This window comes from Microtus oregoni, unplaced genomic scaffold (genome assembly GCF_018167655.1).
Source record: "Microtus oregoni isolate MIOR12 unplaced genomic scaffold, Mior012 000232F_ref0000196, whole genome shotgun sequence".
Classification (NCBI taxonomy): domain Eukaryota; kingdom Metazoa; phylum Chordata; class Mammalia; order Rodentia; family Cricetidae; genus Microtus; species Microtus oregoni.
Window position 1 is genome coordinate 117010 of NW_024544899.1, and position 21659 is coordinate 138668.

The window sequence follows — 21659 nt, forward strand, 5'->3', positions numbered from 1 at the left end:
AAGTGGGTACGTGTCTGCACCCCGACTTTGTCCGAGCCTGCCCTTGGGATGACGTCACTCCACTGAGCGTCAGCAGACTGAGCCCACTGTTGCCTCCCCTCTTTCACTCCGCGAGCTCTTTGTTCAGGTGGAATCGTCCAGCCCCACAGGGAGCTAGGGTTTTCATCAAAAGGATGGTTTTAGCCAAGGCAGTTTAAGGATTCCTCTCAAAAATTAGAGTGGATGGGCTGCCTCATCCTGATCTCACATAGGCAGTGGTTTTTTATCTTCTTACTGGAGTTCCCCCTCCCCCGCGGGGGAGCGTGGGGCAGGACCGAGGTGATTAAGTGCTTGTTCCACCAACAGCATCGTGAACAGCATCTGAAGAAACTGCGTCTGTTAGATTTCTTCAACAGCTTGATCAGGCTGTTGATTACAACAACTTGGTGGTGGAGAGATAGAATTTTGTGAAAAGAGAGTCAAAAATTGTCTTATTTTAGAAACTTTAATAGCCATTTGCCTTAATTTTTCTATCTGACCTAATGTGTGTGTGTCTCTACACCTGCACACGTGGAGTACATGAAATCTAGAAGACAACCTTGGGTGCCCTTCCTCAGAATACATCGACTTTATTTATTTTAAGATAGGGTTTGAAGCTTGCTAAATAGGCTGGGCTAGTTGGCTAATGAGCTCCAGGGTTCTGTCTGGTTTTGCCACCATGCTTGGCATTTTTTTTTAATGTGGGTTCTGGGGATCCAACTCAGATTTACTGACTAAGCTGTTTTCCCAGCCCTGACCTAAATTTTTTAAAATTAAAAAAATTGTGCATGTGTTTATGTGTGTAGGTGTACACGCCCCAGCACGTGAGTGGAAACCGAAGGCCAACTTACAGGAGTCCATTCTTGCCCTCCACCATGTGGCTTTGGGGGATTGAACTCAGGGTATCAGGCTTGGTGGCAAGCACCCTTAATGCAGGCTTAGAGTTCTAGTAATGATTACAGACGGTCTCACAATATATCAGGGAGCTTAGCATACCTTTGGCCTCCACCTACCCTAAAACAAAGAACGCTGGGAGATAACATCTAATATCTATGGAGCAGTTCTGCAGCTTTGCTGTAGTCAGTCTGCATAATTAAATTTATTGATTTACAACTTAGCTTTGTTCTGTGACTATACAGTTTGGGTTGTCTCTTCCACAGTGGAACGTGGCATTCACGGTTCCTCAGATTCAAGGCTACTCATCTATGACTCACAAGGAGCTATTTTCTTACTTCCTGTAAGGCAGAGTCACTTTATGTCAACACTTGCCACCTATGGAAGCCGGTCTCCTGCCCTGTCTGGGCCCTGTTTCCTTCTTTAAGGGTCTGGTTTAGATAATGTGGCACAGGCACTTAGGGTACCTGTCTGAGACAGCAAGAGACAGAAAAAGGCAGGACAAAGGCCAGCCTGTCACCCAAATTATTTTGTTCTAGATCCTCACAGAACTTGAGTTCTCTTCTTCTAACAGTGGGCACCTCCACCTATATGACAAACATAGGCTTACCTCTAATGTTTGTGGGATCTGGGGTTAGAGTGCACAGGGAAGGCCATGTGGCTAAATATTTGAAAGTTATAAATCGAACTGACGAACCACGAAATAAAATATATCCTATCCTCCATTTGTGTGTCTATGTGTGCCCGCGCTGGTGGGGCTGGAGGAAGGAACAAATGCTGAGGAACTACGGGCTAGGCACATTCCCTGATAGGCAGACAGATGGGGAGAAGGGCCATGGCTAGAACACAAGAAGGGCAAACTTCCAAGATGGCTGGCTTCTTCCTCACTCTCCTGAACTGAGATACATAACTGCCAGCTTAAAACAAAGGCCTGGTAGCCTTTGTCTCTCCCATCAATAGGACAGTCCTTGCTGATGAGTTGAAGGCCAGATCAACACGTATTTACACAGTAGTCATGAGCCAATTAGCCATCCTGTCTTTGTTCAAGCTAGCCAACCCTAAATCAGGAGAAGAAGATCCTTCAGCTCTCGAGAAAAGGCTGGAATTTTTTTCCAGGCCTTTGAGCATTCCCCTCTGCTTTGCCAAGGGCCTTTCTCTGTCTGCTTGCTGTTTGTGCATTTCCTCACCCCTAATAAAAGCCTTTCTCCTTTGGCCATGATTCTCCATGGTTGATTCTGTTTGCAATTGATCAAGCCCTTCCCTAGTGCTACCTGTCGAGGGAGAGATTTTTCCTGCCTTTTAATTCTCTAACTGTCAGAAAAATCGAACTCTATCAAGACCCCTAACTGATAGCAGTGCCTTCGTCAATTGGTCTCTACCTTATGGTTTTGAGACAGAGTCTGTTGCTGTCAGTTGGGGCAGGCTTGCTGGGCAGGAAGTGCCAGGGATTTGCCTGTCTCCACAGCCCCAGGCTGGAGTTACAGATACACACTGCCATGCCTGGCTTTTACATGGATGCCGGGGATCTAAACTCAGATCTTTACAATTGCATAACTAGCACTTTACCCACTATGCTATTGCCCCAACTCTCATCTTCCTATCTTAACGGATGTAGTCCTAGCATTCTGGAAGGCCGACTTCATTTGGAATTCTTCTATTCCTCAGCTATTGTGGCTGGAATATGCGGGTACAGAGAGTAACACCAGCTTAAGGTCATGGTGCGGCTTCCTCTTCCTCCCAGACCAGACCTCCATCTGCACCACAGGTCGAGGCGGGTCTTCCCACATGTTCAGTCATTGTCTGTGTCTTCAAACTGCTGCTCTTCTGGAACGTGTGCACTGGTGACCGTTAAGACTCAAGCCGATCTTTAAGAAACTAGACCAAGAGCAGTGGGTTCAGAACCTGGTGGGCGGAGCATTCTGAGGGCCCGGGTCTCCAGCGGCTCCTTGCCTATGTCTCCCTTCCTCTTGTCTAGTCTGACTGTGGTACTGGTCAGGTGCTGTGTGGCTGCAGCCTTGGACACAGCACAGCCCCTTCATGGAGGCTAGACATCCAAACACTGTGAACTATGAGGCAGATGGGTGCAGGTTTGAGGGTACTGGGTACCAAGTTTGCTAAGGCTGGCAGAAAGGTTGAGAAGTGGATGCAGATGGAGAAGTGAGGAAAGAAAAGACTAGCTATCCTAGGGCCAGGGTCTCTGAATTGTCAGTGGAGTATAGGAGGTTGAACACTTGTCTTCCAAATGCTAAGAGCCCCAATTTGTTACAGCTTATGTAGCTCTCAAGGGCCAGCCTCCTCTACCAGAACAAGGTAAAACACTGAGCCCATCCTTGTGCAGTTTAGGATTAGGCAGAAGTCGGACACTATTCCCTGTGCCATGCCTCCTTGGTAACCAATGCTTCTTTACCAATATCTTTTCTTTCTAAAGATTTACTTTTGTTTTGAGATGGTGTATCACTATGTAGCCCAGTCCGGGCTGAATCTCAATACATAGATGAAGCTTTCCTGAGAGATTACAGAGATCCACCTGCCTCTGCCCCTGGGATTAAAGGGATGTGTGCTAGCAGAGGCCAAGGAGCCTTCAGAGTGGAGTTACGGGCAGTTAGGAGCTGTCCAACTTGGGTGCTGGGAACCAAAGTCTGTCCTTGGAAGAGCAGGAAGCCCTCGTTTATTTTATTTTTTTGAGACAATGTCTCAACATGTATCCTTGGCTAGCCTGGAGTTTGCCATATAGAGATCCACCTGCCTCAGCCTCCTGAGTGCTGGGATTAAAAAGGATGGCACCACCACACCCAGCTACCAGTGCTGGGTTCTCTCTCTCTCTCTCTCTCTCTCTCTCTCTCTCTCTCTCTCTCTCTCTTTCTCTCTCTCTCTCTCTCTTTCTCTCTCTCTCTCTCCCTCTCTCCCCCCCTCTCTCTTTCCTTCTCTCTCTCTTTCTCTGAGATGATCTCATGTAGCCCAGGCTGCCCTCCAACTCCCTAGGTAGTCAAGGATGGCCTTGAATTTCTGAATGCTAGGAATGTACGTGATCACTGCCATGCCAGACTTTACTAAGTTTCAAGATGAGAGAGCCACTCAAAGCTTCCAGAAAGAATCTGCACAAAATTCTCACCCCACCAAGATGGCACTAGAAGCAGCTCTTTTCTTTTGCATGTTTGTTTCATCAAACAAACTCCCACTACGAAGCTGAGGCTATCCTGGACTTGCTATGTAGCCCAGAGTCCAGACTAAATCCCAGCTTGCAATCCTCCTGCCTCAGGCTCTTGAGTGCATGCCCAACAGAAGCTGCCTTTAGGAAGCAGAGTGTCTACATCATGTTGACACATAGCTCAAGGTGACTAGCAAAGAAATGGTACCTCATGTCCCCTGGGAGCGATCATCCATGAAGGAGTTGGTAGATGAATGGCCAAGCTTCCCAGCCTGTAGCTGAGAGAACTCAGGTGTGTGCTGGGCAGGGTATGCAGCAGTGGCTCTTGGTGCCTGACTATAGTGCCTTATTTCCACACACCCCCTGTGCTGCCCCATGGAGCGTCTGTCAATCACCTCCCAAAGAAAGTAATTTCGTCTGTGTCCTTGTCTCAGGATCTGCTTCTGAAGGAATGAAAGACAGAACACTTCATGCTGCAGTCTTGGCATCCATAAACAAAGGGCTGAATTATGGCCGAGACTTCTTTCCCTTCCAGGTCTCTGCCTCTCAACAAGGGAAACAGGACTCCTTGCTTCTTAGTTTCATTTGGTGTCAGGCTAAACATGCCCGGTGCACACACGTTAGCCCTTCACAATGGTCTAGTCTCTATGGGATGTGTGTAGGCATGCGAAGTGAGGCTGTAGGTAAAGGACTCTCATGTGGCTTAGTCCCTGAGAGCACTCAAGTCTCTCTGAACACCTGAAGCCAGGAACCTAAGATAGGCCATAACATTCTGAATGGGGTGAGGGAAAAGGACCCCGTGGGGAGCTGGAACTTGCCCACATATGTTGCATCAAGAAAAGAGAGTGGGATTACAAGGAAGATTAAGGGTTAAAATGTAAGCACCTAAGATACTGAGGAAGAGGAAGAAGGCTTATAGTTGGATATGAGATAATGACGCTAGACTGACAAGAAGAAAGACAGGACTTTGACTCAGTGACCTCAGGGTGCCCTGCTCCCGCCAAAGCCCTTCAGCAACACACGGAAAACACTATTGGCCTTTCGCAGAGACTTGCTTCGAATGAACAGGCTTAATTGTTAGCAAAGATGGCTTCTAATAAGAAGCTTCTAGCTGGGAGACCACCTCACAGCACTGCCTAGACAAGGAGCTAAATCTGAGATAACTAAGAAAGACTGCAGCTGAATCTTGGTACCTGGTAGAGCTCACGCTCTGCCATGGTGAAGCTACAGGTTGATCATGGTCCCAGACTCACGTGCAGCTAGTTTCTGTATACAGACCAGGACCATTGCCCAGGGAATGATGCTGTCCATAGTGGGCTGGGCCCTCCCACATCAGCACCACTCTCCGGGCAAGTGGTTCTGGGCTGTATAAGAATGCTAGCTAAACACGAGCCTGTGAATAAGCCAGCAAGCAGCTCTCCTCCATAGTTTCTGCTTCAAATTTCTGCTTGAGTCAATGCCCTGACCTCTCTCAGTGATGAACGGTGTCTCAGAAGTATAAACCAAGTCAATTCTTTCCTCCCCTAAGTTGCTTTCGGTCATGGTGTTTGTCACAGCAACAGAATGAAACTAGAACATTGACCAAGTGACTAAGATGATAAGATTTCACCATTTATCATTTTATAAAACCTAGGGACAAATATAAGATAAGAACCTGATACAGTCACTACGACCACGATACACCTGGCTACCATTTGCCTTCTGGCACCCCCCCCCCCAAAAGACAGTACAACCTTCTGGCACGCCTATTCTCCCTGGAGCATTCTTTCTCTCATCCTGGGTCTATCCAGGACTTATTGATCCATTCTGACCAGCTGGGTGTGAACTCTACCTCTCAAACCAAACGCTCTATTCAATTGGACAGCGGACCAGGATTCCCATAACAACAGCTAGTAGATGGGCCAGGACGTAAGCAGAATTCCAGTAACAACAGCTAGTAGACAGACCCGGACGTATGCAGAATTCCAGTAACAACAGCTAGTAGACAGTCAAGGTCAAAGTTGGAGTCAGAGACAGCTAGAGAGGAGCTTCACCTACCCCTAAGTAGGTGGGTAGTGCTTAAATAGCATGTGACCAACTCCCCATCGGGCCAGGGCAGCAGGCTTAGAGCATGTGGGCCCTTCTGGAAAAATAACCAGTCTCAGAAGAGATTTCCTTAGTCTTTGTCCAGTTTCTGCCATTGCCCCATAGAAACTCTAGAAACGGGGAACTCAAAAGATTTCCACCCCATCCTCTAAGCCTCTCCCTGATTCTCAGGTGTTTCTCCCACTTTCCTTAACTTTTTCCTTTTCCTCCATTTCTCACTCTTCTGTAATAATTCAGACTAAAGCCTGCCTCTGCTGTGCAGGTTCTCACAAGAGTCTGTGCCATTAGTATTCTTCAGCATGTGACAATGCACTTAAAGCTACTGTCCCAGGTCAGGCTCTGATGACTGTAAGTGCTTGGCATTTTAGGTCCACGGATCACGCACAACTGTGCTGTGAAAGGTCCTGTCACACTCAAAGTCTCTGAAAAGGCAGAGTTTTATATTTCCTGTCAACTGTGGCCGATTCTAAACCAGTGGGCAGAAAGAACACAGAAACACTAGCCTGTCTCCTCTGAGGACGCTTCCTTTGGAAGACTGGCAGAGGTGAAATGGCTCCAACTCACCTCTCTCTCGCATTTTCACTTACCACTCTCTTCCTCCCTCCCACTGTCAAATGTATCATGCCACAAGCCAGAAAGCTACCCAAAGAAGGGCCTTCTACATTTGTTTAATTGAGACAAAGTGTTGTGAGACTTCCCTGGGTGCATGTGCGCACACAGACCTGTTCGCTACAGATAGTGTTACTACCACCGCAGGAGAGTAAAGACCATTGTCCCAATTCTTGTAGTTGAACTAAGCAAGCTTTATTTTCTCTCAGACAGGGCTCTCTCTCTAAAGCAGGGTTTGAGACACAGCCATGAACACAGAAGACAATGGGGTTTGTATAGCTTTAAAAAACCTGCAAAACTAGGAGGTTTTCAAGGGCCAGGGGATATTTTGGTTATGTGGGAATTTGGCCAAACATTTCAAAATTATTTGGCAGAACATCTTAGCTTATCAGTGTGAATGTCAGGGCATAGAGTACGGAACATGTCAAATTCCAGCAAATGGGTTAAGACATGGTCCAATTTAAGTTTGAAGGAAAACAGGAATGAACGTATTTTGACCTTGTAAGAAGATGGCCTCTAATCTTAAAGTAGAGTTAGGCTTGTCCATCAGTAGGGCACAGATGACGGAGAAAGGCTACTTGTTCCTCAATGTTCCCGTCTCTTTCCACTGAAGAGACACACTTTCCTCAGGAAGACGCTTCTGCTAGAGCTGTTGGCTCGTAGGTTTGATGATGAAGGCAAACAGGACTTGATAAACTGCCAGCAGGGGAAGTGTGACCAGACACATTTTATAGCTGTGTTTCAGACTCTGGCGGGCTGAAGTGGGGAGAGAAGAGGCACGGATACTTCCCAGGGACGCCTGAAGTGAAGGTTCAGGTTCACGTGATCTTGGTGGGTATTAGGGTTTGGCGGGTTCTTCCCGAGGGGTTCCAGGCTTTGTGCTACAGAAAAGAGCTATAGCAGAGACACATAGTGGTAGAAACAGGAATGGGTCGTTAGAAAAGGTACACTTGGGAGCTGGTGAGATGCCTCTGCAGTTAAGGTTAGGAGCACCTGCTGCTCTTCCAGAGACTGGAGTTGGATTCTTGGCGCCCATGGCAGGCGTCTCACAACCACCTGTAACCCAGCTCCAGGGGAACAGATGCCCCGGGCCTCCTCATAGCCACGAGCACGTACCCATATGCAGACACATCCACCTACGCGTAACTAAAAAGGAGTTGAAAAAGTAAATCTTTTTTCTTTAAAAGAAAAAGACACTTTCGAGGGAGGAAGTTAGAACAGGGGAAAGTTGAGCAGCACAAATGGCAAGCTCTGTACTAGGATGAGGACAAGGCATTTATGGTCCATAGTGTGGGCTCTGGAGCTTCTTTGTACAGCACAGGCTTCGTTGCCCATGCTCTTTGGCATGTGCTTCCACACACAACCTAAGGGACCACCCGTCTCATTAGCATCTCTGACACTCTGTGCCTGCTCCTCTGGATCCAGGCAGTTCTAGTACTGCTCTTGGCTGGGGGAGGGGGAGAGCATATAGGTATGTGGTTGGGGGGTGGGGAGCAGGGTGGTTCCGGGGTTCGACACTTTGTTTACCAATGCGTTTTCCTGTAATCCTAATTTTGCATCATTTATGTTAGGCCTTTGGACCTCACTGCTCCACGAGAGCCCCCCTAATAATGGGGCTTACAAAGATTATGTCTACCACTCTCACTTAAGATAGGAATAAAGACTTTATCTGGGATGGGGAAGATGTTTCCTTCCCTGCATTTCTTCCACCTGTCCCATTCCCATTAGTTCCTTCGTATCAGAGATTAGACCAATTCAGTCATATTTTGGCTTTCCAAGTGTAAGGAAACAATTATTTCCCAGGGTACAATGACCTAGGATGGCTGGATTCACAGCTAGAGCTCTTATTACGGGAAGGGAATGTCAAGCTTCCTGCCAGAAGAGCCAGAATTTAGCATGTTTTTATGGATTCCTGGGGCTGATGTCTCACAAAGGAGCACCCTGCACCCCCCCCCCCCCCCCTGCTTAGGCCTTGGAGGAGCTACTGGGACCAGGAGCGTGGAGGATCGCTGAACTGTGGCCGAGTGGCCAGAGAAACCTGCTCCTGTTGCCTCGACACGACATCAGTCTCAGCAAACCTTACAGGCAGACTTGTGAAAATGTCGCCATCAGGTCTGGGGTCGGGGCGGGGTGCCTGAGTTAACCAGCTCCCAGGCGCTGCAACTGTGCTCTGCTGCATCCACAAACCCAACAGAGCGACTAGAGTTTATGCTTAGGGCTACCGGGTTGTACAACCTCAGCTAGATTCTGGACTTAATGGCCAAGTATGGCTGTAAGCCTAACATCAAAACCTCTTGCCTGCTTCGAAGGGCCTCTGCCACCTTCTGCTTGGGGATCATCCACCTCTCCAAACAGATGAAGTTGGGCAAATTGTTCAACTGTTAGGTCAAACTCCCGGGTCCCTGCTCCAGCCCTCTAAATTACATAATGTGACCTTGTTGAAAAGACTGCTAATACCATTTGGGAGCAGGAAGCAGATTTTTGACTGCTTATGGCTGGTGGGTGGGGCTAGGGCTGGGGTCAGGGTACGCGGCTGAATGTGGGTGGGAAGGTTTTAAGAAACGAAAGGGGCTTGGCAGATGGAGAGGGCAGGAAGCCTGGGGTGGCCACGGCTTGGGGATAAAATTGATTGGTGTGTCAGCAAAATCTGTCACTGGCTTTGGCGATTCAAAAGGCAGACATGTTCTCTCATCTCTGCTAATCCTCATCTGATACAGCGGATTTTCCAGCCACTTTATCTCCAGAAAAAAACAAAACAAGCAGTTAAACCTGCACGCACAGCCCTCGCTTGTCGTCTGTGTGCCCCCTGCTCCGGCCTTTATTTCCTATTGCAACATTTCCTGTGCTATGGAGGGTCTGGGGGTGCTGGGGCTAGACTCCCAGGATGGTAAGCAGCATTTCAGAGGGACCTTTAAGGGTTCTCCACAGATGCTTTCCACCGTCTATTTTCTTGCTGGATCCTGAGTTGCTGTCGGGCCTTCGCTTGATGAAGGGTTTCCAAACTGATGGATACGGAGAAATTGGAGCGAGCTTCTGACCGGCTTTTCTCACTTAGTCTAACACTAGAAGGGAAAGTGACTGGGCATAGCCAAGCGTGGAGGTGCGGACAGGATGTGTCTTGGGTAGCCTATGACCTGGTTGGTGACTTGTCCTTTCTCCTTCCAGGTAGGGATCCTACAGCTCAATGGCTCTGAGCCACCTGGTGCGAGGAAGGCCAAGGGATGCTGATCCTGCTTCTTCATGGTGAGTCCTTCTGCTGTGGCCGGGGATGGGACAAGGCTTCTGCCTAAAGAATTAGGGCTCCAAGTGGCTTCAGTCACAGCTCTATCTGGCTGCTCTTTCTTAGCGGATTTCCCTGCTATGTGACTGTGGTGAAGAGCTAGAGAATGAGAAAACAGTAGACAGTAGATTGTTTTTCCTTAATTTGTTAATATACAAAACTCCTGATCTAAATATGAAATAGCGTTCTTTTTTATTTTATTATTTCTATTTTTTTTGGCTTTCGAGACAGGGTTTCTCAGTGTAGCCTTGGCTGTCCTGGAACTCACCTTTTTTTTTTTTTTTTTTTTTTTTAAAAATAACACTTATATATCTTTATATTTTGTATGTGAGTTTATTAGTGTTATAACCCCAAACCAGTGATTTTTCTAGACATACTATTTTAAAGTCAAGGTGGATGCTGTGGCTCAAACCTTTAGTCTCAGCACTTAGGAGGCAGAGGCAGGTGGATCACTGTGAATCTGAGGCCAACTGAGTCTATAGAATGCATTCTAGGGCTACATAGTGAGTCTAAGTCTTTTTTAAAAAGTTTCATATTTTAAACTCACTTAATGAAAAACAAAAATCTCTTAGGAAAAAATCTTCCTAAGGGGAGGGTGCAATGGAACTGTGGCATAACAGATGTTTAAATAATATTTTTGTTTTTTCAAACTTTGCCCCCCCCCCCCCGCCGTGTGTGTGTGTATTGAAACAGGGTCTCATATATGCAGGTTAGCCTTAAACTTCACTTCCCAAGTACTGGGATTACAAATCTGTGCCACCAAACCTCTCTCACTCCAACATATCAAGATGGGGCTGAGCCTGTGGCTCTGTGGTAGAATGAGTGCTTAGCATGAATAGGGTAAAGGGAACCATCTCAGCATGGTAAAAACCACAAACACTTCTGTTCCAAAAACCTAGAAATACTTGTCACAAAATACTTTATCCAGTGGTTCAAATCTCAGCTAGCCTAATGGTAAAAAAAAAAAAAAATCAATCAATCAACCAATCAATCATCTCCTTTTCAGTTCTTTAGTAAATGATTCTACACAGAGAATCTGTTTCTCTGACCCCTGTGGAGAATGAATTACTTGATGTTATGGCGATCTATGTAATGACCTTTGTCTATATTGCACATAGTACAGAACACTTTACCAGATGGTTCTAAAATACTAGTAATGGAATTCTCTTATTTTGTGTTCTAGCTTTCTTTATGTCACTGTGAGAAAACACTCCAACCAAAAGCAACCAAGGGGAAGAAAGGATTTATTCAATTCACAGTTTTAGGTCAAGGCAAGCTCAATGCCGGAAGTTGTGGGGAGGCTGCTTTCTATTCAGCACAGGAATAGGAGCTCACTTCACAGCCAAAGAAGTACAGTTGCTGGCCTGCTGGTTGGCTTATACTTAGCTAGATTTCTTTTTTCTTTATTATATTTTTAAATTTATTTTACATACCAACCACCCTTTCCTCTCCCTCACCTCCTTTCTACCCAGCCTCATCCACTCCTCAGAAAGGGTAAGGCATCCTATGAAAGTCAACAAAGCCTGGCACATCAATTGAGGCAGGACCAAGTCCCTCCCCCCTGCATCAAGGCTGGGTGAAGCATCCCACCATAGGGAATGGGCTCCAAAGAGCCATTAGCTAGGTTTCTTATTAGTCCAGAGCCACCTACCTAGGAATTGTGCTGCCTGTAGTTGGCTGTGTCTTCCTATAATCAATTAACAATCAAGACAATCCCTCACAGACATGACCACAGTCTAATCTGATCTGGGGATTTTCTCAATCAAGGGTCCCTTCTCAGATGACTCTAGATTGTGTCGAGTTGACAGTGAGAGCTAACTAGAACACTCTATAGTCCATTTTTTTTTTAAAAAAAAAAAGTGGGACATGCTCTGTTCCATCAAGCAATAGACAAGGCACCTTTAGTGTGTGCAAGGGATGCTATAAGGGGTACAGCCACATGGCCTATGTCTTTGAGAAACCTACATTCCTTAACGGAGAATCAATCAATCAATCAAACCAGAAAATAAAAATCATCAGTAGGGCACAGGGCACATCACGATATGTAGGATATGATTTCCTACTGGAGGAGCCTTCAAAGGACAGAGGTTGACATTTATATAATCACCAATAGCCAGCGACTTGCCATTTCTCCTCCTTAGAAAGGAGATTTGACTGAGTCATGGGGACAGAATGTTTGCTTCCAAGAGCCAGGATTATTTTCAAGGAGTACCCAAAGCTCTGCTGCCACTCACACAATCCAGACAGTATTCGAGCCTGATGCTGCAGAATAGAGCTGTCTTCCCTACAGAACCCTGAAAGACATCCAGACTACTTGTGACAGTTTGGCAAGCTCAGTGGTGACATCATTTACTAACAATAGACACACTTAAAATTAATGACCAGCTCCACATCCCTAGTGCTTTCATTTAAAAGACTCCATCAGCACAGAGACTATTTCTCTGATGACGAGTCACAAGCCGTGGGAACAACATGTTCTGAAAAAGCAGGCAGGGATAGCAATCTGCCTCCTTGGCAGGGGGTGGGGGGTGGGGAAGGCTGATTGAGCTTCCCCAAACTTGGACTTGAGAATCAGAAGTGGCTCAGAGCAGGGGAGACATGAGGCAGTCACAGTCTTCCTGGGGGCATGCTTCTCCTCATAGGTGGGTAAGGACACACACTCCCACAGCCTCCTTCAGAGTTACCAATCCCCTAGCTCCCTGGCGTTCATAGCATCATATTTGAGTTCCAGATTTGCTTTCTAGGGTCCTTCACACCTTGCTTGTTCTCCACTGAGTCTTTAGAGTCATCGGAGTTCGTGTTTGTCCACTTCTCCCTCTTAGAATCTAAGAGGTGGTACGTGGTTGTTGATTGAATTCATGAATCAGCCCAGTGCAGACTCTTGCTCGGTTGGATGCACTCATTCCTACTAGGTATTAGGTCTCCTTCTAGAAGGATAAGAATTGCATTTTAAAAGAAGTCTGTAGAAAAGTAAAGTCACAAGATGCTATTTTAAGACCCACAATAGCCCGAATGTGAAAGACTGTGAAATCTCAAGCCTTGATGAGACTGGGTGGAATGCTAGAATCTCTGGCAGGAATATCAAACGGAGCGATCATCTGGGAGAACCATCAGTCAGTTTCATGGCATGGTAAACATATTTCTATGGCTCAAGCAATCCTGCTCCTAGATAAGTGAGAAATGAAAATACATGTCCATGAACACACACACACACACACACAAACACACACACACTCCTTGTGTCAGCTTTTGTTACAACAGACTAAAACTGGAAACAATACAAATGCCAACTGTTAGTTACTTTTTATTTCTCTTGTGGCTCACAGTTTTGGTTGTCCTTCATGGCAAGGAGGGAACGGTGGAATAGAACAGGTATCATCACGGCAGCCAGGAAGAAGGAAAATGGGAATACATTATTTTTTTTTTATTTTTTATTTTATTTTTTTTATTTTTCGAGACAGGGTTTCTCTGTAGCTTTTGATTCCTGTCCTGGAACTAGCTCTTGTAGACCAGGCTGGCCTCGAACTCACAGAGATCCGCCTGTCTCTGCCTCCCGAGTGCTGGGATTAAAGGCGTGTGCCACCACCGTCTGGCTGGAAAATGGGAATACAGAAAGGGGGCGAGGCGAGATACACCCAAAGATTGGTCCACAATGCCTAGTTCCTCCAACTAGGCCTCACTTCTTCAATTTACACTCAAAATAAATCTAGCATCTGGGACCAAGCACTCAATATCCGCATTTTCCAGAGGCCATCTGTATTCAGATCATAGAATGGCTCAACAGGTAAGAGAATAAGTTAGTCAAGGTACCCCCATTATCTGTCACAGTCTCGTCAACTCAGAACTAACAAGTCCTGGTCAGCTGACCTGTCACAATACGGAAGAGCCCCATAAACACACTGGTGATGGAAAGAGCCATTTCTTACCATTTCTATAGAATCCTCCAAAGGCAGAGCTCATCCATAGTCCAGAAAGCAGTTTTGTTGTCGTCTACAGAGAGGACGTGTGTCAAAGAGACTCGAAGAAGCTTTCTGGAAATTCCATTAGTAATGCTCTCAATCTTGATTGGTATGGGTGTGAACACTTGGTGTACTTACCGAACTGCACTTTAATAGGGTACTTTTTTGAGTTCCACCACACACCTGCGAGACATGGTTCTCCAGCTGGGCCTCCATGCATGCTACATTCTACCAGCAGAGCCAGTCAGTGATGGAGTAGCCAAAATGTGTACATTTTTTGAAGACGATCTTAACTGTACCTCAAGCAACTGAATTTACGAGAAGAAAACAGGGGTGGAGGGAGAGACCAGCTGTACTCCAAGGGGAATTCTCTCATGGTAGACTTAGATACTATGTCATGTTGAGCAATACATGTAGAAGATTCATTGATGATATTGCATGGACCAGTGGCTCTTCATTTTGTATGATATATTGTTTGTTTATATATTTCCTTATTGTTAGGGATTTAAAGTGCTTCCTGTTAGGGCCATATTTTTGGTTGTTAGACCAAAATGTCCAAGGCTAGGTACTTTATAAAGAAAAGAGGTGACATCAGGTTCATGTTTTGGAGGTCAAAGAACATGGTACCAGTATGTATTCAGCCTTGGTGAGGGTCTCATAGTAGATGAATATGCAATAGGCAGAGCTTACACGGTGACACAGAAAGCAAGAAAGATTCTGGGGGAGGGAGCAGGCTTGTTAATGACAATCTACCCTTGTGGGACTTCCTGAGAGAAGAAGAAATACATTAATCTCCTCTAAGCTGCACCCTCAGTGACCAAGTGACTTGCACAAATAGGGTGGTTTGAAAGAAAATGGCCCCCAAAGGGAGTGACACTATCAGAAGGCGTGGCCTTGTTGGTAGGTGTGGTCTTGTTGGAGAAAGTGCCTCATTTTGGGGGCAGGCTTTGAGATCTCATTTTTCAAGCTTTACTCAGTGTGACAGTCAGTCAACTTCCTGTTGTCTCTGAGTCAAGATGTAGGATGCTCAACTCCAGCACATCTGCCTACAGCTGCCATGCTCCCTGCCATGATGACAATGGGCTCAATCTCTGAAACTGTAATTGAGCCTACCTAATTGAATGTGTTCTTTCTAAGAGTTGCCATGGTCATGGTGTTTCTTTTTTTTCTGATTATTTTTTTATTGATATTTATTGAGCTCTACATTTTTCTCTGCTCCTCTCCCTGCCTCTCCCCTCTCCCTTCAATCCTCCCCCAAGGTTCCCATGCTCCCAATTTACTCAGGAGATCTTGTCTTTTTATACTTTCTACTTCCCATGTAGATTAGATCTATGTAAGTCTCCCTTAGTGTCCGCATTATTGTCTTAGTTCTCTGGGATTGTGGTTTGTAGGCTGGCTTTCTTTGCTTTATGTTTAAAAACCACCTATGAGTGAGTACATGTGATAATTGTCTTTCTGGGTCTGGGTTACTTCACTCAAAATAATGTTTTCTAGCTCCATCCATTTGTCTGCAAAATTCAAGATGCCGTTATTTCTTTCTGCTGTGTAATACTCCATTGTGTAAATGTACCACATTTTCCTTATCCATTCTTCAATAGAGGGGCATTTAGGTTGTTTCCAGGTTCTGGCTATGACAAACAAAGCTGCTATGAATATAGCTGAGCACATGTCCTTGTGGCACAATTGAGCATCCTTTGGATATATACCCAAAAGTGGTATTACTGGGTCTTGAGGAAGGTTGTTTCCTAATTTTCTGAGAAATCACCACAGTGATATCCAAAGGGACTGTATCAGCTTGCATTCCCACCAACAATGCAGAAGTGTTCTCTTTACCCCACAACCTTTCCAGCATAAGCTGGCATCAGTGTTTTTGATCTTGGCCATTCTTACAGGTGTAAGATGGAATCCCAGAGTTGTTTTGATTTGCATTTCTCTGATGACTAAGGATGTTGAACATTTCCTTAAGTGTCTTTCAGCCATTTTATATTCTTCTGTTGAGAGTTCTCTGTTTAGGTCTGTACTCCATTTTTTATTGAATTATGTGACCTTTTGGTGTCCAATTTCTTGAGTTCTTAGTGTATTTTGGAGATCAAATCTCTGTCTGATGTGGGGTTAGTGAAGCTCTATTCTCATTCTGTAGGCTGTTGTTTTGTCTTGTTTACCATGTTCTTTGCTTTACAGAAGCTTTTCAGTTTCAGGAGGTCCCATTTAGTAATTGTTTCTCTCAGTGTCTGTGCTGCTGGGATTCTGTTTAGGAAGTGTTTTCCTGTGCCAATGCATTCAAGTGTACTTCCCACTTTCTCTTCTATAAGGTTCAGTGTGGCTGGCTTTATGTTGAAGTCTTTGATCCATTTGGACTTGAGTTTTGTTCATGGTGGTAGATATGAGTCTATTTTCATTTTTCTACATGTTGATATCCAGTTATGCCAGTACCACTTGTTAAATATGCTTTCTTTTTTCCATTTGATATTTTTGCTTCTTTATCAAAGATCAGGTGTTCAAAGGTGTGTGGATTGATATCCGGGTCTTCTATTTGGTTTCATGGTCATGGTGTTTCTTTACAGCAATAGAAAACCCTAAGTAAGACAACTAAGTTCCGGTTGTTGAAGGGCCTACCACCTGAGCTGGGCATGATGACACATGAATCTAAGCGCAGCACTCAAGAGATGGAGGCAGGAGCAGCAGGATCGGGAGTCAAAGGCCATCCTCGACCTCAATAGATAAGTCAAGGTCAGCATGGACTACAGGAGACTCAGTCTCAAAAGTAACTAAAAAGGAAAAAAATGGAGGCGCTGGAGAGATGGCTCAGTGGTTAAAGCATTGGCTACTCTTCCAGAAACCTTTGGTTCGATTCCCAGCACCCACATGGTGGTTCACAACTGTCTGTAACTCCAGTTCCAGGAGACCTGACACCCTCTTCTGGCCTCCACAGGCACCACACAAACTCCATGCACAAACGTACATGCAGGCAAAACACCCACAGACATGTAACAAAAATAATAAATATGAGAGAAAAAGTCCCACACCTGCCATCACCACATTGATTTTTTTTTCTTCCTTTGCTATTTCTTTTCTTACAAGTCTTGTGGTACCTGGTCAGTTTCATATGTTTTGCGTGGATTTGCTAGGTTACCAGGTTCTCCAACTCTTTTCTGGAAAAGCTGCATGGATTTATTTATGTCACACGCTGAGCCTCTCTTCAGCTTCTTCTTTGCCTTCTTGTTACAGAAGGTGCCTGCATGGTGTAAGAAGCAGGTTCTGGGGTCGCCTGAGGCCAGAGGCCATGGCGTGGTGCCCCCGGTACATTTCTGTTTCCCCCAGTTAGTTTTGTTTTGAAAACCTAGCACTGGGCTTGGCTGGAGGAGCAGTTGGGGAAGCATTTGCCAGGAGTGGGAAGAGAATGATTTCTCGAGCCAAAATGGCTAAATACATTCTGCTGAAACCAGAAACCAGACCATATTTTCCCATACTATTTTAGTTTTGGGAGGCGCAAGTCTTTTTCAAACAATGAGAATAAAAAAAAAATATTCCAAGCTCAGCCTGTGGTTGGAAACTCCATGAGTAACCATTCCCTCAGCAAACCTCGGGGGAGAAAAACACATTTGCCGAGCCTGGTGCCACCAGGGAGAAGTTCCCCAGCTGCTCCTTATTAAGAGACAGCATTCTGTGGGGCGCTTGAGCCTCGCCAGTAACGCTTCCCTGCAGCTTGGAGCTGGTTCGTCCATCTCGCCAGGTCACAAACCCAGAGCTCATCTCTGGTGTTTGCTTCGATTTAGGGACACCTTGTAACTTTTGTTACAAATTGATGTAAAATTGACACAGAATGTACCACTCCTTTAAACTGTGACGTTAGCACAACATTACGCAACTATCACTTTTATCGAGTCTCTACAAGCTTTGCGCTGTCCAGAAGTTTTGAAATTTTGTGCTATTATCAAGCAGTTATTCACAGTTTGCCCTTCTTCTCGGCTCCTGGCAACCACTAATCTGCTTTCTGTCTTTATGAATTTACCTCTTCTGGATGTTTCCTGTAAATGGAAGTAACATGATATATGGCCTTGTGTGACTAGCTTATTTCACCAAACAGAATTTGTTTTGCAGTTCTGGGGATTGTACCTAGGGCCTCACCCATGATCTGTAAGCCCTCTATCACTGAGCTATAGCCCAGACCTCTTTTTCTTTTTTCTTTTTAGTGTTTTGAGACAGGGTCCTGGCTGTCTTGGAACTCACTAAGTAGACCAGGCTGACCTTGAGCTCACAGAGATCCACATGCCTCTACCTCCTGAGTGCTGGGATTAAAGGCCTGCGCTGTCATGCCAGGTGCTTTTTTTTGAAACAGGGTCTCACTATCTTGTCTAGGATGGCCTTGAACTTGTTGAACTTGTGCTCTCTCTGCCTGAGTAAGTGAAATACTGATCCGTATTGTGAATCCCAGCTTTCACGTTTTTGAAATTCATCAATTCATCCAGAGTGCTAGGATTCCAGGTGTGTGCTCCAACATCTAGCTTACCACAACGTTTTGCACAACACAAATGAATCCCATTTTTACAAAGGCCACAAAGATTCTTGCTTTAGCTTCACATTGAAATCACCCGTGGAGCTGTATTTGCTTGGATGGTGTGTGTTTGTGTGTTTGTGTGTATGTGCACGATGAGACAATCTCCAAGGCCATCCTCAGGATGATTCTTTTTGAGACTGGCCTGGAACTCGCCAAGTAAGACAGTCTGACTGATTAGTGAGCCCCACAGATGAGCCTCCCCAGTTCTGGGATTAGCAGTGTGTGCACAACTCTGCCCGTCCTCTTCGTGTGCTTTCTGGGGATGGAAGTCGGGTCCTTTATAGCACTTTACAGACTGCACTGCTACCGCAGCCCCTCCTGTGGAACCTTAAAGATACCAAGGTTCTGGCAAGGCACAATGGCATGTTCCTGAAATCCCAGCACTTGGTAGGTAGAGATGGGAGGGTCACACATTTGAAGCTAGCCTGGCCTACATTGTGAGCTCCAGACCAATCTGAGCTATATAACAAGACCTTGCCTCAAAACCAAAAACCAAACGACAACAACAACAACAAAACAAGGGCTGAGGATGTGACGTCTAAGAGGCAGAGTGCTTTCCTAGTATGCACAAGCCCTTGTGTTTCATGATCAGCATTGACAACTAAACAGACAAACAAAACAACAGAAAAACACACCAACGCAGGGGTTTATCTTTGTTATAACTGGCTTAGGCATTATGAATTTTTTTTTTTAAAAAACTCCCCATGGGATTCTAATGTGTAGCCCTGGCTGGACCATCCTATGTCCTTTGCAGTTTCTCCATAGTAACAGCTTCAATATTCTGATACCTGATGTGCCAGTCAGCTTTCCATGGCCATGGTAAAAATACCTGTGCTAAGAAATTGCTGAGGAGAGCCGGGCGGTGGTGGCGCACACCTTTAATCCCAGCACTCGGGAGACAGAGGCAGGCGGACCTCTGTGAGTTTGAGGCCAGCCTGGTCTACAAGGACAGGCTCCAAAACTACAGCGAAACCCTGTCTCAAAAAAACCAAGGGGGAGAGAGAGAGAGAGAGAGAGAGAGAGAGAGAGAGAGAGAGAGAGAGAGAGAGAGAGAAAGAGAAAGAGAGAGAGAGAGGAAGGCCTAAGTCACAAACAATCCCACACCAGTTTGGAATAGAGAGATTGCTGAGGAGGAGAGGATTTGTCGCCTGCCTTCAGAGGCTTCAGTCTGTGACTGGATTGCTTTGGGGCTGTGGTGAAGCAGAATATGATGGTGGGGAACATATGGTGGAGCCAAGCTTCTTACTTCATGGTAGCTAGGAGGGCGTGTGTGTATGCTGAAGACCTAGTATCCCTTCACAATGGCACATACCCAGGCACCTGACTGCCTCTGAAAGGTTTCATTGCCTCCCAGCAGTGCCACAGGCTGGGGGCCAAACCTTCAGCACATGAGCTTTTAGGGGATATTTAACCTAAACAGAACACCTGGTGTTTTGCTTCCTATTCTGGGACATATTTCCACTTGGTTTTGAGGGATTTGTACCTTATGAGCTTTAATCCTGTGACAAGTGGCTTGTGGAGTCCACTTCTGGCTTGGTCCAGTGCTCTCATGGCTGTCCCAAGCAGTACAGTGTCCTGTTCCTCATAGCTGCACACAATAAGATGAGGGAACGGAGTGATGGGATGAGATAACCTGTATGAGGCCTAAAAAGAAGGGAGCAACATGGGGGCTCGCAGAGACTGAAGTGGCAATCATGGAGCCTTCACGATTTTCTCGAGGTCCTCTGGATATATGTTACAGTTGGCTTGGTGTTTCTGGGGGACCCCTGACATTGTGAGTGGTGATGTCTGTGGTTCTTTTGCCTGTTTTTAGGACCCTCTTCCTCCTACTGGGTTATACTCTCCAGCCTTGATGAGAAGATCTGTGCCTGGTCTTGCTGTATCTCATTATGCTGTCTTTAGTTGATGTCCCTGGGAAGCTTACTCTTTTCTTGGTGGCGGGGAGAGATGGTGGGAAATGGATCTGGGGGAGAGGGAGGTGTTGGTGGGGCAACTGGGAGGAGGAGAGGGAGGGGAAATTGTGGTGGGGATGTATTTTATGAGTGTAGTATGGAGCTTCGGGCCACTTCCCGCCACCCGGCTCCTGGCCACTGACTAGCTTTACCCAAAATAATTGCACGGAAACTGTATTCTTTTAAACACTGCCTGGCCCATTAGCTCTAGCCTCTTACTGGCTAACTCTCACATCTTGACTAACCCATTTCTATTAATCTGTGTAGCACCACGAGGTGGTGGCTTATCAGGAAGGATCTTAACCTGCATCCATCTTGGAGAGGAGAGCTATAGCGTCTGCCTCACTTCCCTTCTTCCCAGCATTCTGTTCTGTCTACTCCGCCTATCTAAATTCTGCCCTATCAGGCCAAGCAGTATTTTTTATTAATTAACCAATGAAAGCAACAGATAGATAAAGACACTCCCACATCATATGAGATAAGAGCAAATAAAAATTACAAAAGAAAGCTGGGCAGTGGTGGCACACGCCTTTAATCCCAGCACTCAGAAGGCAGAGGCAGGCAGAACTCTGTGAGTTCGAGGCCAGCCTGGTCTACAGAGCAAGTTCCAGGACAGGTAGGGCTACAAAGAGAAACTCTATCAAAAAACCAAACCAAACCAAACCAAACCAAAAACAAACAAAAAGAAGGGGGCAGAATGAGAAAGTGGGGGTGAGAGCACCCAAAGACCCAAAGCATACGAGAAAAGTAGGGCAGCAGGACATGTCCTCGGAGAAGGGTTTGAAGAAGGAATGTTTGGAAAGCCTCATGGCCGACGATGCCAGGCCCATCTCGAATATTTCTAGTCCTCCCCTCCCTATTCCTTAGACCAAAGAGGAAAGCTCTGAAACCTCTTCTGGTTTCCAGATGAATCTGTCCCCAGAATACCGCTGTGAGAGGAGACATTGCTAAGCAACTAACAAATGAGTTGACTTTCTGTTCTCACAGACTGTGATCTTTGTTTTAATTGGGCAAATGGGCTTTTCTGGCCAAGGGTTTCCCATGGAACTCAGCTCAGGACAGCCAAGGAGACTTGTTTCTGGAATCATCACTGCTGATTCTGAGAGACACCACCTCCCATCTGGAGGTGGAAAAGCCAGGACCGCCCTGACCCTTT

General features: G+C 45.9%; 1 protein-coding gene across 3 annotated transcripts in view; it reads left to right on the top strand.

The window, feature by feature from the left end:
* LOC121445630 (nyctalopin) overlaps positions 1–21659 on the top strand; it is a 44993-nt gene that overhangs the window by 10088 nt on the left and 13246 nt on the right. Inside the window, exons 1-2 of one of the 3 annotated variants that reach the window (XM_041647774.1) lie at positions 7325–7585; positions 9920–9997. In XM_041647774.1, coding sequence (XP_041503708.1) covers positions 9976–9997 — 22 coding nt within the window. In that variant the 5' untranslated portion in view covers positions 7325–7585; positions 9920–9975. Of the gene's footprint in view, positions 1–7324; positions 7586–9341; positions 9642–9919; positions 9998–21659 lie in introns of those variants that run through there. The other 2 variants (XM_041647775.1, XM_041647777.1) reach the window with 2 other exon arrangements.